Raw genomic sequence first — 18,583 nt, forward strand, 5'->3', positions numbered from 1 at the left:
AGCAACAGACAGTAGGCTATGATACACTTTCCAAAGCTACATACTTCACTTGTGTCTACATCAGTATTAGACATGAGCCCCTATATACTTTTGAAGGGGGATATGTCAAGCAATTCGTAGACATGTATTAAAATTACCACACCAGGAAATGTTGCAGGAATAAGGATGTTAATTAAATGACAAAACAAAACAGCAAGAGTAAAACAAACAAACAAACAAACAGGAAACACTTGGGGTTAAAAATCCATTTAGGACAAGGCTGGATGCTAATTAAGAACTCTGAAAGAGGCCGGGCGTTGGTGGCGCACGCCTTTAATCCCAGCACTGGGGAGGCAGAGGCAGGAGCATCTCTGTGAGTTCGAGACCAGCCTGGTCTACAAGAGCTAGTTCCAGGACAGCGTCCAAAGCCACAGAGAAACCCTGTCTCGAAAAAACAAAAAACAAAAACAAACAAACAAAAAAAGAACTCTGAAAGAGATTAGGATTTGAAGTTTAGATGGAACCTGAAGTCCCAACTTGAATTCTTGGCACAGACATCTTTGAATCTCTCTCAGTACGAAACTAGTGAATAGAAGAACTCTTGAGAGGAAATGTGTGCTGCTGGCACTGCGACCAGAAGAATATTTGAGGATTTGTATCAGGGATAAGCAATTCCGAGAGCGTATCCAATGCTTGACTTAGGAACCTTCCAAGCCAACTTTTCCTTTGGTAAGCCTTTGAATTCTGGGAGTGTTGCAATAGCCCAACATGAGCAAGGGAGCCAAATTCCTGCTTTAGTTTTCACATCTTTCTTCCCCCTCTCCTTTTTCTAAAGGTTATATTCATCTTTCTCTGCTGTTTGAAGGCAAACTATCATGATCTAATTGCCTAAGAATTTATTTCCAAATAGTTGTTGACAGAGCCTTACAGTTTCAGAAAGATCAGACATATCAGGTTCCCTCTTTTACTTAAGATTTTTTTTTAATATTAAAAGAAAGAAAAACCTAACTGTGCTCCCCCAGGAACTTTTCTGTGTGGCACCTGGGGTACTCAGTCAGTCAACACACATTTCTTGGATATAGGATAAAGAGAGGAGGTTCCTTAGGGCTCGTATATTAGGAGAGGCAAACCGAAAACAGATGCAGATAAATCCAAAACCACAAAGGTGGGGCTGAGAGAGAGGAAAGGAGTGAGATTACAGCTAGTTTGTTGTATGGAGGGAGGTAAAATTATTCAGGAAAATGTCCTAGAAAAGATGAACTTAGAGCTTGTCTAAATATTTGGGGGATGACTCAGGAAAAGGCCTGGAGAGAAAAAGACTGGAAACTGCACATTTGGGCCATCACAGAATGATGGAGGGATCACTGGAGGGCAGCCTGGAATGTGTGGGAGATGATACTGGGAGGGGTGTGGACATGGTGGCCGTGGCTCAGAGGTGGACCTCTTGCTTAGTATGTGGGAGGCACTGAGTTCCATTTCTAGCACCAAAATTAATATAAGCAAGTAAAATAACATTTAAAAGATGGATCTGAGTAAAACTGAACTTTCAGAGTCTCTTGTGGTAGAGCAAGTCTTTTGCAAAGGGGAAAGACCTTTCAATGTACTCTCTGTCAGATCAAACCAAAGATCCAAAGATCAAAACCCCAAATCCACAAATAATTCAAAACAGAACAACAACAAAAATACTCTCCAGGGGTTGCAGAGATGGTTCAGCAGTTAGGAGCGCTGGCTGCTCTTCCAGAGGACCTGAGTCCAGTTCTCAGCATACATGCTGCTCACAACCATCAGAAACTCCAGTTCCAGAGGCTATGACACCCTCTTTAGGCCTCTGAGGGCACTGCACAAGGGCACTGCACCCACAGACATGTGTGCAGGCAAAACAACGACACAAATAAAAGAAAAATAACTACAGTCTCAAAAAATGTGCTTCAATTAATGGAGTCCCTTAGAGAGGTAGACCTGTTCTTTGGATCATTGTAAGATGTGAGGTATTTCCTCACATTTTTGAAGCACCATCCAGTCCCCATCAAGACCAACTGTGCTGAGTTAAAACTGGAACCAGAGGGCTGGAGAGATGGCTCAGTGGTTAAGAGCACTGGCTGTTCTTCCAGAGGTCCTGAGTTCAATTCCCAGAAACCACTTGGTGGCTTACAACCATGTGTAATGAGATCTGGTGCCCTCTTCTGGTGTGTGCAGCCTTAAATGCAAGCACAACACTGTATACATAAAAAAAAAAAAAAAAAAAACTGGGGACAGACTGCCTCACTGAGTCATTCGGCAGGAGCAAAATGGGTGCTTTTGAATTTGAGGAGCAGGGTGGATTGAGTATGTTGTCCTCAGGACTGGGAGAAGATGCAGGCAAGTCTCCATGTATTTAGCCTGAGTTTTATTTTTCTTTCTCTCTCTGAAATTGGGTGGCAAGGGGGTAGGGGGTGTGCTGGGACTCAAACTCAGGACCCTGAACGTTCCAGGCAAGCACTCCACCTAAGTCTATCCCAGTGTCTGTACTCTTTTTCCAGGAACACTTGCTGCGATCCTGCTTCATGTGTTAGGAACTGTGACGGGAGCTGGAGATACTGAAGTGTCTGCAGCATCACGTCTACAGTGGCAACAGCAAACTTAATACTTAAATATTTCTGTTTCTGCTAGTTGCTTTTGCATTGCTCAAAGAGAAACCATGTCTTCTGGAACAGCACGGGCAAATGCGCAGCAGGTGAAAGTCCCGTTTGCTTCCCTGCTGTCCCACCAGCTGTACCACAGAGTCCTTCCAACTGTCTTGCTCCTGCTCCAACAGATTCAGACCCAAGATACTTAAAAACTCATCTCTGGTATTACTAAGTGGAGATGGAAGTCCTTGGGTGCTGCATTCAGAAGCAAATGGATCCTACTTCCCAGAAATCCCTATAATGGGTAGAACTTTCAGCAATAGACACAGGCTATAAAATGAGTCAAGGGATGGCTCTGTCTCTCTCCCCCACTCCTTCTCCTCTCCCTCCCCGTCCTGTGTGTGTGTGTACACTTTGCTATTTTGAGCAACCACGGACACAAAAAACATCATCAGACTACATAGAGGACAAGCCAGGGCTATGGAAATCTGGCCCTGAATCCAGGGCCTGCTCATTAAGCCAGTCGTGACTAACCCACCAATGCGTGCAGCTTTTAATCTTCCTCATCAAGGGGCCTGCTGGCTGCACAGCCCATGCAAGCCCATCCCGATGGTTTCTGGGTGGTTGACACTCATCACCCTCTGACTTCATTTCTTTTTTCCTTTGCAAAATGGCTATTGCCCAGAGCCAATGCCTCTTTTCCAAAACGTTGCCGTGCCAAAAGGGGTTTTGGAAACTGCCTTCCTGTCTGTCAGGAGCCAGGTGACTCACAGCCATGAACCAACTCACATAACAAGGATGCCTGATTGGATCACCAATTAACCACCTCCACCTCAGCAGCGTGGTTGGAAAGAAGAGATGAGGCTGTGTTTAGTTTGGGCAAATACCAAAAGGGCTTTATCACCCTGATCAAGGCATCAGCATGGCACACTAGAGCTCTTCCAAGCCATTCCTCTGCAACTCCTGTCTCCAGATGTTGCGGCAAGAGGGAACTTGTTCCTCAAACATAGGGTTATTGTGTCTGGACCACAGAGGAACCTCTGTGTCAGGGAGTGGGAGAAGCTGGCTGCTTCATGCCTGCTGCTTTTAATGATGTCTCTGCTGCCTCTGGGAACCTTTGGAAACTGAAGGTAAAAGCATTCTGCTCTGAACACAAGGCTGACCTGGAGTGTGCAATCGTACCTTGTCCCAGCGGAAGCTCTTCCGTTCCTGTGAGCCCTGCAAGGGATAGGCAGACGTTTCCACCATCTGGACTCAGTAAGAAGGGTCCCGGTGTGGGACCTCTGGAATTTTCTTGAAAATAAGCATATGCATGGGCAGCCATCGTTAGCCCCAGTGCAGGTGAGGGAGGCCAAGCTTGGCTGTGCTCCCCTGCACCCAGGTGGGCTGTGAGTAGAGATGCTGGTGTGTTCTCTGCTTACACAGCAGGCTTACTGCCTAGGCCCTGTCTTCTGGGGGGTCAGGATGAGATGGAGACAAAGGGGCTTCCATGAACCACACCCCACCCAGGCGGACTCTGGGCATTTTGAGGTCAGGGTGAGGCCAGTGGGACATTCTCCAGTTGAGTGTGGCCTGGCCCCTGGGTACAGGATCTGGTGATTCCTGTTTTGGCTTTTCCTCTCAGTCGATGCCTTTGCCTTTGTGTGACATTCCATGTGTATGATCACAGGCTAGGATCGAGGGCTGGGACTACACAGGAATTCCAACCCAGGCTGCACAAAGAACTTGTCAGTGTCTTGGTTACTTGTAAAGACTCAAGGTGTTTATATAAAATTACTGCTCTCAGTCCCGGCCCAGAAAGGTTCCACTCTCACCAAACAATCTCTAGCAGACCACGGGGGCTTCCTATACTTCTGTTCGGTGCTGACACTGCTACCTGGAGTTAGCATCAGATTGCTCAGGTTAAGGGCTCAGATCCACAAAGCTGTCTCCATTTAAACTGCTGACTGCAAGCCCCCATTTGTGACCTGTGCCTGTAACCCACTGGTTATAAATGGGGCTTCCAAGATTCCCTCTTCGAATTTGATGCTTTCTTAGGACACTCACAGACACTAGGCTTACTAATGTGTTATAAGAGATACAGCCCAACAGCCGGATGATGAGGTGCACGAGGTGGGGGCTGGGAGCTTTTGTACCTTCTCTGAGCACACAAGACCCCATTAGCATAAGCTCCATCATTATCAAAGTCAGAAGGGACACCTCTATTTGGAAATTCCATGAGTTTTTAGGTCTGTGACAAAACCAGGGACAAAGGCTAAATATAGTTTATATTATATTACTTTTACTTTTCCTGTTTCCAAGGCTGGAGTGGATGTTGAGGGACAGGTACATAATTCAATTACAGACATATAAATGTACATAAAGATACAAACACATGTGCACACATATACATACTCTCAAAAGACAAATGTACATATGCACAGTCACATACATGCAGGTATGCAAGCTTATACACATGTCATGTACAAATTGGCACAATGCACTGAAACATGCGCCCTGTCATAGGCTTGGATGCACCTTAAACATGTGCTATCACCTGCCTTAGACACATACAGGCATGTATCATGCACACAGCACACACATGCATTCACATGGACAGATAAGCATATGTACCACCACACACTCTGAGATCCATGAGTACACACACACACACACACACACACAGCATAAACACTTGGGATTTCTTGTCTCAGTCATGGCTGTACCATTCTAGTCTAATCATATTCTCTCTTTGAAATGACCCAAGACTAGGTGTGTGTGTCTTATCTAGGGCTATTGACCCCCAAGATGGCTCTTGGTGAAGAAGGGACACTGGTCAAGCTTGGTCCATTTGTATCATAGGTAAGGGAATGAAGCTGAGGAAAAAAAAAGGCTCCAAGGCATTTGTGTAGAAAGAGAGGGAAGTAGGGAGGTTGATTGTGACTACCTCAACCCTAAACAGAGAAACTGCAAACACAGAACGGAGTTATTGACTTACATATTTAATTTATGCTTACAAGAAATCAACCCTACATGCTTTGGGGACAGAATGAGAGACGGAAGGGGAGATAGATAGGAGCAGGGAGAGAGTGGTTGATTTAAATAGAGTCAGCCTGTTTCCAAGTAGCATGAAAGGATAGGAGTCTAACTGTTGTCTCCCTGCGGCTCTCATGCCCCTCCCTCGTTCTCTCAGTGTAAACTGTGCTGTGAAGAGAGAAGCCTCTTCCACACACTTGCTAGATCCTTCATCTGGTGCTCCCCAGAGGAGGACATGGCCCAAAGCTCTGAGGGAGGAGAAACAGTAGATGGACTGCATTTAAAAATATATTAGGATTTATTATTTATTGGTTTTATTTTATGTGTATGAGTGTTTTGCCTGTATGTATGCGTATATGCCACCTGCTTGCCTAGTGCCTGAGGAGGCCAGCAGAGGACTTCAGATGTCCTGGAACTGGAGTGACAGACACTTGGTGCTGGGAACAGGGAACAGGCCAGGAGTCCTCTTAAAGAGCAAATGCTCTTAACTGCTGAGCCGGCTCTTCAGGCCCTCAGCTGCATCTCTTGGACAATCGCCTGTCAAGCCCTGCACCAGCTGCTACTGCACTGCCATGCAGTGTTGCTTTTGATCTTGTTCACCCCTTGGCTGCCAGTGTCTCTGTGGGGCTCAGTCACAGAGGGCATGGCTTGCCCTGCCTCATCCTGCAATAGGAACGCAGCATCTTTTCCCTCCTGTGGACAGGTCTCAGGTCTGCCCTGGGCTGGAGGAGGACGTCCCTCGGAAGCTTTATCTACGGCAAAGTCCGTAGGTTCCAGTGCCCAGGGAAAGTCCTGGCTTGCAGTGTGTTTAGTGTGTCTACTGAACCCAGTGGTGTGCAACACAGGAGTTCAGGGAGCCAAGTCATCACGAGTGGCTGTTGGGTGGAGGAAACATCTCGTTGGTGCATATTGGTGCAGCAAGCTCTCCAAACAAGCCAGACTTTTTAGGGGGAATGACCGAACATTAATTTCACTAATATATTGTTGAAAATACCACCACGTACCCTTTTTGGTGGGGAATATAGAGAGGAACCACAGAAAAGACAATGGGTAGTGTTCCCATGCACCCTAGAATGATTACCTGGTCTTACTGGCAGTGTCTTCTCATTTGGGCCATCTGCGGGACTGTTGAAGCCCGATGTCCTGGTGCTGTCCATGGCCTTCTGGACCTCTGGACTTTTCCTTCCTTTAATCTGGGGTGGGGGACCCACTGATTGGTCCTCTCTTTGGGCCAGGATATCACCATCTCCTGAAGCAAAGTGGGAAACTCATGAGTGGAAAAGCTCTGGAATCAGGTAGGTCAGTCTTCCCTGGCTTAGTTGATAGCTGTTCGGGATAATGGCTCTGTTTGTGTCCCTCCTTTCTAGGCCAGCTAAGAGGTAGTAAAGTTGCACTTGGCTAGAACAGGGGCCCTTCCTTTGAGGAATGGGGAGGAAGTTGTAGCTGTGACTGTTACCTCATAGAAGAAGCCAGAGACAGGGACAAGCCTGAGAGGTTGCAGACTCCCCAGTCTGAAGGCTGAGTATGACGAGGGATTTTGTTTACAGGATACAGTTTTCTTTTTTTTTTTTAAAGATTTATTTATTTATTTATTTATTATGTATACACTGTTCTACCTGCATGTTAGAAGAAGTCGCCAGATTTTTTTATTATAGATGGTTGTGAGCCACCATGTGGTTGCTGGGAATTGAACTCAGGACCTATGGAAGAGCAGTCAGTGCTCTTAACCTCTGAGCCATCTCTCCAAGCCCCAGGATACAGTTTTCTTTTGAGACAATATCTGCTTGTGCCACCCAGTCTCTCTGCCTTTGTGTCCCAAATGCTAGGATCTCAGGCCTATGCAATCACACCCAGCTGGATACAGATTTCTGATGACAAAGCAATTTTGCTAGATGAAGCCAAGGATCACATTCCCTTCTCAAGGTATGTTGGGTAAAAGGTACAGCTGCCTATTGATTCAGGATAGACTGGATACCCACATCCTCAGGTGCTTAAGTCACTTATGTAAAATGGCATTTACCTATATCCTAACTTCATCTCCTTGTCTATTGTCTCTAGGTTCCTTATAATAGTTGATACAATATGAATGCTATGCAAATAGATGCTATATTGTACTGTTTAGGGGAGAATAGCAAAATAAATAAAATGGGGGTTGTTTAGTGCCTTTGATTTTTCCCCCAAATACTTTTTATTTGTAGGTGGTTGAATCTGTGGATGTAGAGTGAGTGCATTGATTTGGAGGGCCAACTATACCACCCTCCAGATGGTAGACAGAGGGCCACAGGACTGATAAAAAAAATCCCAAAAAGAAAAAAAAACCTCCATCTCCATTCTCTCTTCTCAAATGCAACTGGGACTGTTTTAGGAAGACAGAACCTGGGACCCACCTACAAAAGCCTGGTTTGTCTTTTAGAGATAATGATCTTTATTTCATATTTGACACAATTGTTGCTTTTAGGCTTAAAAACTGGTTTCATGTGGAATCTCACAATTTCACAGGGTGTTTATTTATTACAAAAGGAAGAAATACCACCCCCCTCTTTAGGCAGGGTGTCTCTCTACAGTTCTGGCTGTCCTGGAACTCACGGGGGGGGGGGTTTGATCTCATAGGGGTCCACCTACCTGCCACTGGGTTTAAAAGTGTGAGTCACTATGCTTGACAGAAGTATTTTCACAGTAGAGAAATCTGGTAGACACTACCTTTGACCCAGTAAAGGTAAGTGTCACTTCCTATGGAACACACTGTCACTGATGTCATAAGAAACTAACTTGGAAATCTGATGTACCCAGGAGCAACTGTTATTCCAGCACTTGGAAAGTAAAAACAGGAGGATCAGAGGTTCAAGCTCATCCTCAGATATACAGTGAGTTTGGAGGCAGTTTGGACTATATTTCTATGTGAGATTCCATCTCAAAACAAAACAAAACAAAACAAAACACAAACCAAGCTGGGGGGTGGTGGCGCACACTTTTAATCCCAGCACCTAGGAAGCGGAGGCAGGCATATCTCTGTGAGTTTGAGGACATCCTGGTCTACAGAGGGAGTTCCAGGGCAGTCAGGGCTATTACACAGAGGAAACCCTGCAAAAAACCAAACCCAAACCAAACCAAACCAAACCAAACAAACAATACCCCAAACCAAAACAAACAACAGAAACAAAAAAATTCAAACTAAACCAAACCTAAACTAAACTATAACAGCAACAACCCACAGGATAGGACCATGCCTAGAGAGTTCTTACAGGTTAAAAGACCCTGAAGAGAGATGACAACTAAGCACTATGCATGACGTTGAATTAAATTTTGATTTGGGGAAACAAGCAAAACCCCATAGAGAGCATTGTTGTTATAACTAGAAAATTTTGAATATGGATTTTATATTGGAAACCATTTCTGCACTAATGCTAACTTTCTTGAATGTGATAACTGTATTGTGGCTGAGAGAATATTTTGCTGATAGACTGTATAAGGTCTGCAACTTCTACCTACATAGTGTGGCAGTAAAATAAAATATGTGTGTGTGTAGATGTGAAGACACAGGAGCTGGCTTCACTTCCGTGGAGTTAAAGGGGAAATGTTCTAGGGCTGAGCAAGAGAATGGGAATGTTGCAGCCTTTGTGGCCATGGGAACAATCCCATTTTCAGCAGCCAATACCCTGCACCAGTTCTGTGGGGGACATGGTGTGTGGGAAAGCTTGCCTTTTTTTTTTTTTTTTCTGAGTTGGGGCATCACTGTCTTGAGCTTACGACCCTCCTTTGGGTCACATGCTGAGCTAAGTCGCTCTGATTTGTCATAGACTTCTTAGGGCAGCTTCTACCTGCTACAGCAGTCAAAGATGGGCTAGCTCTTGACTCAGGCCCTGGTGGGTGGATGCAATAGGTCAAAAGGAACAGGATGAGCACTGCATAGGTGAAATCTGCTGTGCTGTCCTCATCTCTGGCTCTGGCTGTGAATGGGAAAGTGGCAGAAAGCGGTCCTTGCCTGTACTAGCTCTACGGAAGAAGCAAAGTGGGTGACTGACAGCTACGAAAGAGGCCATTAAGTAAGCCCTGCTTTCATAAACCTTTTACCAACACGGTGCCCTAGGTTCTTTGTTGTGTCTACTCTCAAGGGCAACGAAGGATAATAGGCAAGACTTGGAGTTGAGCACTGGGAGTACCTGACCTTCAACCTCAGCAAGGCCACTTGGAGTTGTATGATCTCAGATAAATTACTTAGTTCTTGGCATGTCTACTTTCTGGTCAGTAAAACGAAGGTACAATTATTGTGAGGGCACCTGAGAGAGTATGTTAAAAACCAAAAGCAGAGCCTGGCACAGAGGGGAACTCAAACAAATCAATGTGCACCCCTCTGTTTCCGGCCACCCGAGGAAGGCTCGGGAACTTTCCACAAATGGCTCACCACTTCCAACCTATTTCTTTGGCATACCCATGCACATGACTTCTTTATTGTTTTTAAACATTTTTTAGTTTTTATTTTTTTGAGACAAGGTCTCTTTGTGTAGCTCTAGTGTCCTGGAACTTGCTCTGTAGACCAGGCTGGCCTGGAACTCACAGAGATCCACCTGCCTCTGCCCCGAGTGCTGGAATTAAAGGCATGCCTTACAATACCTGGCCCTTTGCGCATAATTTCACATTTCAAAAACAGTGAAGATTTTTAAATCAAAATGACAAACTTTTAAATGAATGAGTACATATCCATAAAAGATTGGAAATGAAATTTCATTGCTTGAAAACAGGATTAGTAACAGGGCATGCAACAAATTTTCAATCAGTTTAGTGCCATTTTACATCTGTAACCAGAAAATATTATGGAGGATGAGTCATCGAGTAAGTCATTTGTGAACTAGACACTGTTAGTTGTATCAAAGCATGTGGGTTAAGGCAGTTGCTACCTGAACTACAGCCATCTTCAAGAGGCTGGGGATGAACTAACCTCCCTGGAAGCCTCCTTTCTCTCCTCGGAGGACCCTCCTGTGTCTTGCCTTGTTTCCGTGTAGGTTCCCTTGGGATGCTGGAGGGAGAAAGGAACTACCTTGAGGTGAGGGTGTGTCCTGGCCACTGGCCACCGGGAGATGCACCATTATCCCCCTTGTCCTTTGTAAGTATGGACGCTTCAGGGAAGGTCGCCATAAAGGCATGGCTTCTTCTGGTTCTGGATCTGATTCTGGGTGCTGAGCACCTAGAAGGCAAAGAGAAAGATAAGACATGCATCTCATCTTTGTGGAGAGCCATCACTTCCTTGCTTGTACAATGAGGTTTTGGTTAAATCTGTGTCCATTCTGTGACTAAAGGGTTGGCCATGTGACTGAGCTTGGATTATAAGAGGACCTCATTATCTTAGCTACAGTGATTGATTCCAGGGCAGGGACATGAGCCAAGTCAGACTGTCTGTCCTTCCCTCCCTTCCTCCCTCCCTCTCTCCCTCCTTCCCTCCCTCCTTCCTTCCCTCCCTCCCTCTCACTTCCTCCCTCCCTCCCTCCCTCCCTCCCTGGGTGATGCTGAGGAGGGAAGCATTTATCCTTGCAAGAATTCCAACAAAACAACCTCCTATAAAATTTCTAGAAGTCAAAACTCTGTAAGAAATCAGAGGCAATTTCTGTTGAAGTTTCTAGAAAACTGTGACTCCTTTAAAACTGGGCTTATCTTTTGTCCCAGACTGACCAGTGAAGCCCCAGGAGCAAGAATCCCTGTTAAGCAAGGGCCTTAGGGAATTTCTCCTGTGACACAGGCTGAGGTGGGGGTGGTGACTCTCAAGGCTCCTCTAAGAGCTTTCTTCAGTCCAGTCGGACCTGTTCTCCTAGGTCATGCTATCATTGAAGTCTTAGAAAGAACAGAATCCTTTTCCTGACAAGGATTGTTGAGATTGTCTTTTAGATAATGAAATAATTTTAAAAATCAAAAACTCTCTTGGGCAATACTTTTCTTTTTATAAAACGAAGGTCCAAATAGCCAATAATTGCTTTTAGCTTGGCTGCTAGGAAATCGTTAAATTGAACGTTTACCTAGAGTACTAACCTCATCCAAGTTGTCTTATAATATCAATTTCTCTGATCTTTTATTTGTTTGTTTGTTTTTTGAGACAGGGTTTCTCTGTATTGTCTTGGAGGCTGTCCTGGAACTCGCTCTGTAGACCAGGCTGGCCTCGAACTCACAGAGATCCGCCTGCCTCTGCCTCCCGAGTGCTGGGATTAAAGGCGAGCTCTCTGACCTTTCAAATCAAAGTTTTTGTACTGGGTAGTTTTATGTCATCTTGACACAAGCTAGAGTCATCTGAAAGGAGGGAGCCTCAATTGTGAAAATGCAGGGCATTTTCTTAATTAGTGAATGATAGGGGAGGAGGGCTCAGCCCATTGTGGGTGATGCCATCCCTGAGCTGATGGTTGAGTTCTACAAGACAGCAGGCTGAGCCAGGCAGGGAAAGCAAGCCAGTGAGCAGCGCCCTCCCATGGCCCCTGTGTCTGTCAGCTTTGCTCCGGGTTCCTGCTTTGTTTAAGTTCCTGCCTTGGCTGGACTCCCTCAATGAACTATGACTCTGGGTATGTAAGCCCTATAAACCCTTCCCTCCCCAAGTTGCTTTTGGTTGTGGTGTTTTTGTCACAGCAATAGTAATCCTAACTAGGACAGTTTTCCCCATTTCCATTTTCAGTTGCTTTCTTGGTATTATATAATTTTTTTCCCGGTAAGCTGCTGGAGCATTCTTGATACTATCTGTGGTACATTGGGGTTATTTATGTATCTGTCTGTCTTTTCCTCGTTTAGTAACATGAACTGCTTAGAATTGAATTGGGTATGATCAGAAGAGACCTACGGAGTTTGCTGACTTTCCTTTGTTTGGAAAAGACCTTCTTTTGTCCCTGGGGATCACCCTGGGGATGACCTCAGCCATCACTTCTGGAGGGGTTGGGACTGGCAGGGAGCCCAGCTTTTAACCCTTTCTGGCCAGACCAAGTCCCTCAGAAATGCCACCAGCAGGGGACCTACCACTTCTGCAGGCCTTTTCTTTGGGGGGCTGTGGGGCATGGAAATGAATCTCCATTGGGATAATGAAGAGCTCCATTGGGGGTTCATTGGCTTTAAACCGGCCCCTCAGGGGGTTGAAGACTCTGGGTGGTTCTTCTGAAATAGGAGGTAACTTCAGAGCCTTTGGTGCCTGGAGAAAGTTTAAACAGGTATCAAAACTCTGCCGACTGGGGAGGGCAAATGATGCCCTATCTTACAGCATTTCTTGTACAAATAGCCACTAGGAGAGGCAAAGGTCATGGGCTGGGAGGGCGCTGATCGCTCTGGTGTGCGTGGGCGTGTTGCTTTGATGTCTCCCGGGAGCTCCACGTATGTCCTTCCTGTCTGATTCTTCTGAGTTTTATCAACATGATAAATTTGAGAACCTTTCAAAGAACCAAGCATGGCGATCCACCCTGTAGTCCCAGCACTTGGCAAGTGGAGACAGGAGGATCAGGAGTTCTAGAACATCTACAGGGAAACAGCAAATTCATAACCAGCTTGGGCTACATGAGACGCTGCCCCAAACTCTCCTCTCTAACAGTCCCTATGGTGACTGGGGTGATGTCATGGATCGAAGTGACGTGACTGGGATTTCTGTGTACTGAGAAAAGAGGACTCTCCAAACATGTTCAGAGGACAAGAACGGAAACAAGGGGCAGAGAATAGGACCAGTCCTCTGTGTCTGGTTCCCTTTGGTAACTTCACTCTGTAGACCAGGCTGGCCTTGAACTCACAGAGATCTGCCTGCTTCTGCCTCCTGAGTGCTGGGGTTAAAGGTGTGTGACACCGCTGCTGGACTCCCCTTGGTAACTTCTTCTTTTTTTAAATATTTATTTATCTACTTTTTATGTACACACTATTGGGTCTGCATGTATCCCTGCAGGCCAGAAGAGGGCACCAGATCTCATTACGGATGGTTGTGAGTCATCATGTGGTTGCTGGGAATTGAACTCAGGACCTTAACCTCTGAGCCATCTCTCCAGCCCCCCCACCTTTTTTTAGTTTAATTTTTTGTTTGTTTTTACATCCTAATCAAAGTTTCCCCTCCCTCCTCTCCTCTCAGGACTAACCCTCCATGCCTCCTTCTCTGTTTCTTTCAGAAAAGGGCAGGCCTCCCATGGCTATCCACTAGCATGCTATATCAAGCTGCAGTGAGACCAGGCACCTCCTCTTCTATTAAGGCTGGATGAGGCAATCCAATAGGAGGAAAGGGTCCCAAAAGCAGGCAGTGGAGTAAATACAGCCCCTGTTCCCACTGTAGAAGCCCCACAAGAGGACCAAGCTACGCAACTGTAACATTGCAGAGGTCAGTCCCATGCAGACACCCTGGTTGTCGATTAGTCTCTCTGAGCTTATGAGCCCGGGTTAGTTGGTTCTGTGGGTTTTCTTGTGGTGCCTTGACACCTCCCCTCCTACAATCCCTTTAGCCCCTCCTCCACAGGATTCCCCCGAGCTCCCTTTGGTTACTTTTAAGCCTCAATCTCTTCCTTAAAATAAGAGTGGTCATATTACCCATACGGCAAAGTTGGGAGATGTAAATGAATTAATATATGTATTTACAGTAGTGTTTGGAATATGGATTGCTTTTATGACGTGCATAGTGTGTGTGTGTGTGGTATGTCTGTATGTATGGTGTGTCTGTGATGTGTGGTGTGTGATGTATATGTATGTGTGGTATATCTGCATGTTTTGTCTCTGTGTGTGTGTGTGTGTGAGTGTGTGTGTGGTATGTCTGCATGTATGGTGGGTGTATCTGTGTCGGTGGTGGTGTGTGTGGGTGGGTATTGATGATGGTAGAGCTTGAGTTCACATTAGACAAACACTTTGCTACTGAGTTTCCTCCCCAGCCTGTTTCTTGAGACTAGATTTTACTATGTAATCCAGGCTGGCTTTGAACTCCTGCCTTTGCCTTGAGTGTGAGTGCTGAGGTAACAGGCATGCTCCATCACACTTGGAATCTAACATATTTGTTAGAGAATAGATTTCTCCCCATTAGCATTTAACACCCAGTTTGGCCCCTAGCAGAAAAATCTCAGCTTCAGATCATGTTGTCACATGATCACAAATGAAGAGTCACGTACCAGCTTCAACAACTCCTGTAGCTTGGTTTCTACTTCCTATCCCCCCCACACACACTCACACTCACAACCATATGTATAATATCATAAGTGTGTGTGTGTTTGGGGGCAAGATACCATAGGGGTAATACTCGGAGTCTCCAGTTCCCAGTTATTCAGCATTGCACAGCACATCACTTTTTGCTTGTAACATTTAGCACATGAATTTAGTGCTCTCAGATGTGTAGGTGCTAGCTTTCAGAGAGTTTTGATTTCAGAGGAAGAAAAATAGAAAAAAATTGCTGTTTTTTCCTCAGTGCTTAAAAAAAATCAGAAATCAGAAACACACATAAGCATCCTACATGTTTGGGGCTCATTGAGTAAGGAAATTCTACGCCATTTATGCAAAGTAATATTTATAATTCTGAGACATTAAGAACATGATTAGCCAAACCCACGCACATAAGATCTCTGTTCCTGGAGACCCTCCCTGCGCAGGTGCTGCCCACCAACAGCCCTGCTTTGAATACAGACCTTGTGGGTTCTGCTTCACAAGGGTGGCATTGAGAGAGCTGGGTGGGAACTCAGCCTTCTTGTGTGAGCGATGGCTGACAAGCCAAGCCTTAGTTTCTTTATTCTAATTAGAGATCGACACAGGGTTTTAACACAGTGGAAAATATTGCTTTCCTGTGTTAAACGAAGGCATAGGATTCAAAGGAGTCCCTTTCTTCTGCGCCTGGCTTGGGTCAGGCCTGACTGGTGCGAGCGCTCAGGCCATGTGATCCTGTGGTGATGCTGGAGTTCAGGTCTGCTCTTTACTCCTGACCCAAACTAACCTGAGAACACAGCTCAGACTCAGGACCACCCAGACAGTCCTGGACAGAGTGAAAACAACATCTCTTACTGGTACCAGCATTACCTAGGCTGCCTGTTGTCCTTCTGAGCCACTTCAGGGGGTGATGGCCTGTCCATATTCACACAGTGGCTATGGGTCTGAGCATTCTGGAGTTTCTACATATCTTATCTGTCACAAACGCTTCCCAAACACCCAAGTTCCATATAGAATTGTGAGGGGGGGGGCAGACCAGAGATGGCCAGAATCATCTTTTTTATTTAAATAACTTATTTTTATTTCTTGTGCATTGATATTTTACCTTCATATGTGTCTATGTGAAGGTGTCAGATCTCCTGAAACTGGAATTAGAGATGGTTGTGAGCTGCCATGTGGGTGCTGGGAATTGAACCTGGGTACTCTGGAAGAGCAGCCAGTGCTCTTAACCACTGAGCAATCTCTCCAGCCCTTTGGCCAGAGTTATCTTAAGGAAGGAGGTATTCTTCATTTTAAAAATCTTCATCACATTTATTTATTTATTTTATATGTGAGTGGGCGTCTGCCACTGTGTGCATGTGGGCATCGGAGAACAATCTGTGGGAGTCAGCACTCTAATTCTAATGCGTGAGTCCCAGGAATTGAGTCAGGTTGTCAGGCTTGGTGGCAAGAGCCTTCAGGATACACCATCTTCCTGGCCCTCTTCTTGACTTTATTTTTAAAGATTTACTTATTATATATATAGTGTTCTGAGTGAATGTTTGTCTGCACGCCAGAAGAGGACATCAGATCTTATTATAGATGGTCATGAGCCACCATGTGGTTGCTGGGAATTGAACTCAGGACCTCTGGAAGAACAGCCAGTGCTCTTAACCCCTGAGCCATTTCTCATAAGTTTGGCAAATTACCCTCCATTTGCAAAGGTGACAGAGCCTCAAGTGAGCGAGCGTTGCTAGAGTCGGTTTCCCCCAGCATTTTTAATTGGTAGTGAGCCAGTCACTCATAGGCTCAAGTACTGCCCTTACTTGTTTAGGGAGATTCCCTGTCCCCTAATAGGACAGTGCTCTGCTCTGAGGAATGATGGGGGGGGGGGGGCTGCCAAAACTCCATGATTTCCAACAGTAAATTGCTATAGCACTTCATTCCAACTCTACCTCATGAGCTCAGAGACAACCCTCTTAGCCACTCAATTTCTAGAATAGGATTAAACACACACACACACACACACACACACACACACACGAACACATACAGACATCACACACAGGCACACATACACATATGCACACACTACACACATGCGCATTCTCTCTCTCTCTCCTACCTTCTTTTTCGTTGTTTCCCCAAGGGTTCTTGGTTCTGAGCTGCTGGCAGCCACTATAGGAGGGAAAAGGCACCCTTCAGCAGGAGGCTCCCTTGACAAGCAGTGGCCTCTGGACTTGTAGGGTTTTACACTCCCTTGCGTATCTGTAGAAACAGGTAGGAATGAAAACTTATCAGTCGCAGGTATAGGGTGAACTGCTAAGTTTTAACTCTTGTTATTTTTTCTTTCTTTTCTTAGAAACTTGTTTTCAGCTGGGCATTGACGGCACATGCCTTTAATCTCAGCACTTGGGAGGCAGAAGCAAGTGGATATCTGTGAGTTTGAGGCCAGCCTGGTCTATAGAGTGAGTTCTAGGACAGCCTCCAAAGCAATACAGAGAAACCCTGTCTCGAAAAACCAACCAACCAACCAACCAAACAAACAAACAAACTTGGTTTTAATTGTGTGTGTGTGCTGTGTGTTGTATGTGTGTGTGTGTTGATACATGCTACTTGCCTGCAGAGGCCAGAGGGTATTAGATTCCTTGAACTAGTTAGAGGCAGCTAAGATTGCTGAGAATCATCCAGTGTGGTGGGAACTGAACTGGGGTCCTCTGGAAGAACAGCAAGTACTTTCAACCATTGAGCCTCCTCTCTAGCCTCTGCTTTATTTTTTGGGTAGCTTTTCATACTGTAACCCAGGCTAAGTAGCCTGAAACTCACTATGCAATGCAGGATGGCCTTATGCTGGTGCCCCATTTCCTGAGTGCTGCTCAGATCATAGTAAGCACCACCATCCCTAATGTGAGCGTTCAGATCACAGTGTACACCACCATTCCTAACCTGAGTGCTCAGATCACAGTATACACCGCCATTCCTAACCTGAGTGCTCAGATTACAGTATATACTGTCATTCCTAACCTGAGTGCTCAGTTCACAGTATGTACCATTGTCCCCTAACCAGAGTGTTCAGATCACAGTACATACTCACTGTCCCCTAACCTGAGTGCCTTTCTGGTTATAGAATGAATATATAATCAAATGCATATGCATGAATAGAAATTAGTGTGGGATACTGAGGTGGCAATGGCTCGTCCATGGCAGGTAGGGGACCCTCAGTGTCACTGTCTGGTATCTTGCTGGCTGAGTCAGGTGGTGGTGAAAATAACAGCAATAATAATAACACAAGTGTATTGAGAACTACATATGGTGAGGAGATTGTGCACCGTGTTTTACATGTATTAACCCATGCATTCCCCATGGAAGCCTCAAAGTGGTGTTATCCTCATTCCACAGAGTGGGAAAAGGCCTCCGCAAAATTAAACAAGCCTAAGATCATAACTGGGAAGCGGGGGACAATCCAAACTCGTCATGTGCTTAAGCACTAGGCAAAGAGGAGCCGGCGAGTCTCATTCCCACAGTCACTGGCCTCTGCTTGCTTTTTCCAAGGTGAGTGGCATTTGACAAGTCTGTGTTCTCTGGTAAACTCTGCATTAGGTTCACTCGGATCAACATAGACCTCTGGGTTCTGACACTGGGACCTGCTTTCCTACCTGGGAAGGCACTGCTGTAGAACGTGATGAGGGTTTTGTCACCAGGAAGCTGAGGGGGACCGATGTGGGCACGCCCAAGGGCCTTCCTGGAGGCTTGCCGTATCTTTTCATTGTGACTTTGCTCTGAAGCGTGCACACTGAGGTGATTCCCTGTCGATGTGTCCTAGGAAACGACAGACACACAGCCTTGTAAATACGAGGGAATTCATGTCAGGCCTGTATGTCAGGCCTTGTGGA

The 18,583-nt window shown here is 45.7% G+C and overlaps 1 protein-coding gene across 2 annotated transcripts in view; it reads right to left on the reverse strand.

Annotated features, from left to right (window-relative positions):
* The window catches only part of Kiaa2012 (KIAA2012 ortholog), a 109,973-nt gene that overhangs the window by 69,554 nt on the left and 21,836 nt on the right, over positions 1–18,583 (reverse strand). For both annotated transcript variants that reach the window (XM_040753536.1, XM_040753535.1), the window contains exons 6-10: positions 18,347–18,509; positions 16,816–16,958; positions 12,585–12,753; positions 10,636–10,782; positions 6,682–6,849 (exon numbers count right to left, since the gene is read on the reverse strand). In XM_040753536.1, coding sequence (XP_040609470.1) covers positions 6,682–6,849; positions 10,636–10,782; positions 12,585–12,753; positions 16,816–16,958; positions 18,347–18,509 — 790 coding nt within the window. The remainder of the gene's footprint in view (positions 1–6,681; positions 6,850–10,635; positions 10,783–12,584; positions 12,754–16,815; positions 16,959–18,346; positions 18,510–18,583) is intronic.

This window comes from Mesocricetus auratus, unplaced genomic scaffold (assembly GCF_017639785.1).
Source record: "Mesocricetus auratus isolate SY011 unplaced genomic scaffold, BCM_Maur_2.0 Super-Scaffold_100010, whole genome shotgun sequence".
Classification (NCBI taxonomy): domain Eukaryota; kingdom Metazoa; phylum Chordata; class Mammalia; order Rodentia; family Cricetidae; genus Mesocricetus; species Mesocricetus auratus.